Source organism: Piliocolobus tephrosceles, chromosome 12, assembly GCF_002776525.5.
Source record: "Piliocolobus tephrosceles isolate RC106 chromosome 12, ASM277652v3, whole genome shotgun sequence".
Classification (NCBI taxonomy): domain Eukaryota; kingdom Metazoa; phylum Chordata; class Mammalia; order Primates; family Cercopithecidae; genus Piliocolobus; species Piliocolobus tephrosceles.
Genome location: NC_045445.1, coordinates 87,355,760 through 87,359,006, shown reverse-complemented (window position 1 = coordinate 87,359,006; position 3,247 = coordinate 87,355,760). Strand labels below are relative to the sequence as shown.

At 45.9% G+C, this 3,247-nt stretch overlaps 1 protein-coding gene across 1 annotated transcript in view; it reads left to right on the top strand.

Moving 5' to 3' along the window:
* MSN (moesin) overlaps nt 1–2,969 on the top strand; it is a 74,683-nt gene extending 71,714 nt beyond the window's left edge. The window contains exons 8-9 of the mRNA XM_023198422.1: nt 8–217; nt 754–2,969. Coding sequence (XP_023054190.1) covers nt 8–217; nt 754–918 — 375 coding nt within the window. The 3' untranslated portion in view covers nt 919–2,969. The remainder of the gene's footprint in view (nt 1–7; nt 218–753) is intronic.
* The last annotated feature ends 278 nt before the right edge of the window (nt 2,970–3,247 follow it).

The following is a 3,247-nucleotide window of genomic DNA, read 5'->3' as shown; positions in this document are numbered from 1 at the left end:
GGTACAGGAAGACTTGGAGAAGACCCGTGCTGAGCTGAAGACTGCCATGAGTACACCTCATGTGGCTGAGCCTGCTGAGAATGAGCAGGATGAGCAGGATGAGAATGGGGCAGAGGCTAGTGCTGACCTACGGGCTGATGCTATGGCCAAGGACCGCAGTGAGGAGGAACGTACCACTGAGGCGGAGAAGAATGAGCGTGTGCAGAAGCACCTGAAGGTATCCAAGTAGGGCCAAGAGTCAAGGAGACTATGCATTGATTTAGTAGCCCATGGTATTCCCTAACCATCATGGGAGATAGGTATAAGATCCTGTCCCAGTGCTGTGTGGGAGCCCAAGCCTTTCTTAAGTGACAGCTTTAAGGATAGGTACCTCTCCCTTATTAATCAGACCTTAGGCTATCTCTTCCCTTTTTGAGATTTTCTCTCTGCCCCACCTCCCACTCACTACATTCACCTCTTACATTAAGAAAATATCTAGCTGACAAAATTCCCACCTGAATCTTTGGTATGTTGTTCTACTCTCAGAGAATACCCATTATCAGCTGGTCCCCTAAGTCTGTTTTATTTTTATTTTTTAAAAATATTCTTGCCCCACCGCAATTCTAACAGAGTTGGAAATGACTCAATATTTATATATAGAGAGAAAGGGTGAGGAAGAAAGAAGGAAACAGAAGAGAAGAGAAGTCTGGTCAAATAACAGGAGGTAAAATGAGAAAAAGCCATTGACCTCTGTGTTCCTGTGCACCCTCGCAGGCCCTCACTTCGGAGCTGGCCAATGCGCGAGATGAGTCCAAGAAGACTGCCAATGACATGATCCATGCTGAGAACATGCGACTGGGCCGAGACAAATACAAGACCCTGCGCCAGATCCGGCAGGGCAACACCAAGCAGCGCATTGACGAATTTGAGTCCATGTAATGGGCACCCAGCCTCTAGGGACCCCTCCTCCCTTTTTCCTTGTCCCCACACTCCTACACCTAACTCACCTAACTCATACTATGCTGGAGCCACTAACCAGAGCAGCCCTGGAGTCATGCCAAGCATTTAGTGTAGCCATGGGACCAAACCTAGCCCCTTAGCCCCCACCGACTTCCCTGGGCAAATGAATGGCTCATTATGGTGCCAATGGAACCTCCTTTCTCTTCTCTGTTCCATTTAATCTGTATTGCTAGAATATCCTACTTGCCCAGCCCAGAGGTACTTTCCACTTGATTTTGCAAATACCCTTACACTTACTGTTGTCCAATGGGAGTCAAGTGTGGAGTAGGTTGGAAGCTAGCTCCCTTCCCCTCCCCTACCACTGCCTTCTTCTTCAGGGTCCTGAGATTTACAGGGTTAGAGTATTACATGGTTTAGGGAATGAGACAGGACCTTGGATATCTGCTCCAGGATGTCAACTGACCTAAAATTTGTCCTCCCAGTGCCCATCCCGTTTAGAGTTATTTAGGCTTTGTAATGACTGAGGGATAAAAAGATGTTCAGTCATTTTTGTTTCTACCTTCCAGATTGGACCTGTTACAAACTCAGCCTCAATAAGCCTTGTCGTTGACTTTAGGGACTCAATTTCTCCCCAGGGTGGATGGGGGAAACAGTGCCTTCAAGAGGCTTCACCAAATGTACTAGAAGGCCATTGACCATTCTGTTCTGGCAAGGCTGAGTAGAAGATCCTACCACAATTCCTTATAGGAGTATAGGCCTGTCTAAAGTGAGCTCTGTGGGCAGAGCTACCCCTTACTTATTATTCCAGATCTGCAGTCACTTCATGGGATCTCCCCCTCCCTGCTTCAATCCCCAAATCCTCTCCAGCTATAACAGTAGGGATGAGTATCCAAAAGCTCAGTCAGCCCCATCAGGACTCTTGTGAAAAGAGAGGATATGTTCACACCTAGCTTCAGTATTTTCCCTGCCAGGGGTTTTAGGTCTCTTCCCCTCTCAGAGCTACTTGGGCCATAGCTCCTGCTCCACAGCCATCCCGGGCTTGGCATCTAGAGCTTGATGCCAGTAGGCTCAACTAGGGAGTGAGTGCAAGAAGCTGAATGTGGTGAGAGAAGTCTGTGCCCTGATCCCAGTTTACTCAACCCTTTCACGTGACCAAAATTCCCTTCTCATCACTCCCCTCCAAAGTGGTGACTGGGCCCTGCCTCTGTTTGACAAACCTCTAACCCAGGTCTTGACACCAGCTGTTCTGTCCCTTGGAGCTGTAAACCAGAGAGCTGCTGGGGATTCTGGCCTAGTTCCTTCCACACCCCCACCCGTTGCTCTCAACCCAGGAGCATCCACCTCCTTCTCTGTCTCATATGTGCTCTTCTCCTTTCTATAGTATTATGTATTTTACTGATATCTAAATACTGATTTCTGCCTTCCTTGCTAATGCACCATTAGAAGATATTAGTCTTGGGGCAGGATCATTTTGGCCTCATTCCTTTACCACCCCCACACTTGGAAAGCATATACTGTATTACAAAACGACATTTTGCCAAAAATATTAATATAAGAAGCTTTCAGTATTAGTGATGTCATCTGTCACTATAGGTCATACAATCCATTCTTAAAGTACTCGTTATTTGTTTTTATTATTCCTGTTTGTCTTCTCCCCAGGGTTCAGTCCTCAAGGGGCCATCCTGTCCCACCATGCAATACCCCTAGCTTAGAGCCTCCTTCAGTTCCCCTATCTACCACCCCCGACTCTGCCTGACCTTGAGGAGTCTTGTGTGCATTGCTGTGAATTATTGACACTCACTTGGTGATATGTCCTATATTGGCTAAATTCAAACCTGGAATTGTGGGGCAATCTATTAATAGCTGCCTTAGAGTCAGTAACTTACCCTTAGGGAGGCTGGGGAGAAAGGTTAGATTTTGTATTCAGGGGTTTTTTGTGTACTTTTTGGGTTTTTTAAAAATTGTTTTTGGAGGGGTTTATGCTCAATCCATGTTCTGTTTCAGTGCCAATAAAATTTAGGAAGACTTTACAGTGACTCAATATTTCTTTGTAGTATGAGTGGGTAGCTCTAAGATATTTCACTGCAATTTCTATTTACTCTATATATTACCGTCTTATCTTTGGTCTCATTTCATCTATACCTCAGGTCTAGGGAGAGGGGTGATATGACTATCCCCATTTTATACAGGAGAGAATGGACTCAAAGAAGTATAATAACTTCCCAAGGTCACAGGACTGTCTAACTTAATAGTTTGTGCCCTTTCTGTAGTTCCAGACCAACTTTTCTACTGTGGGTGTGGATCCTGC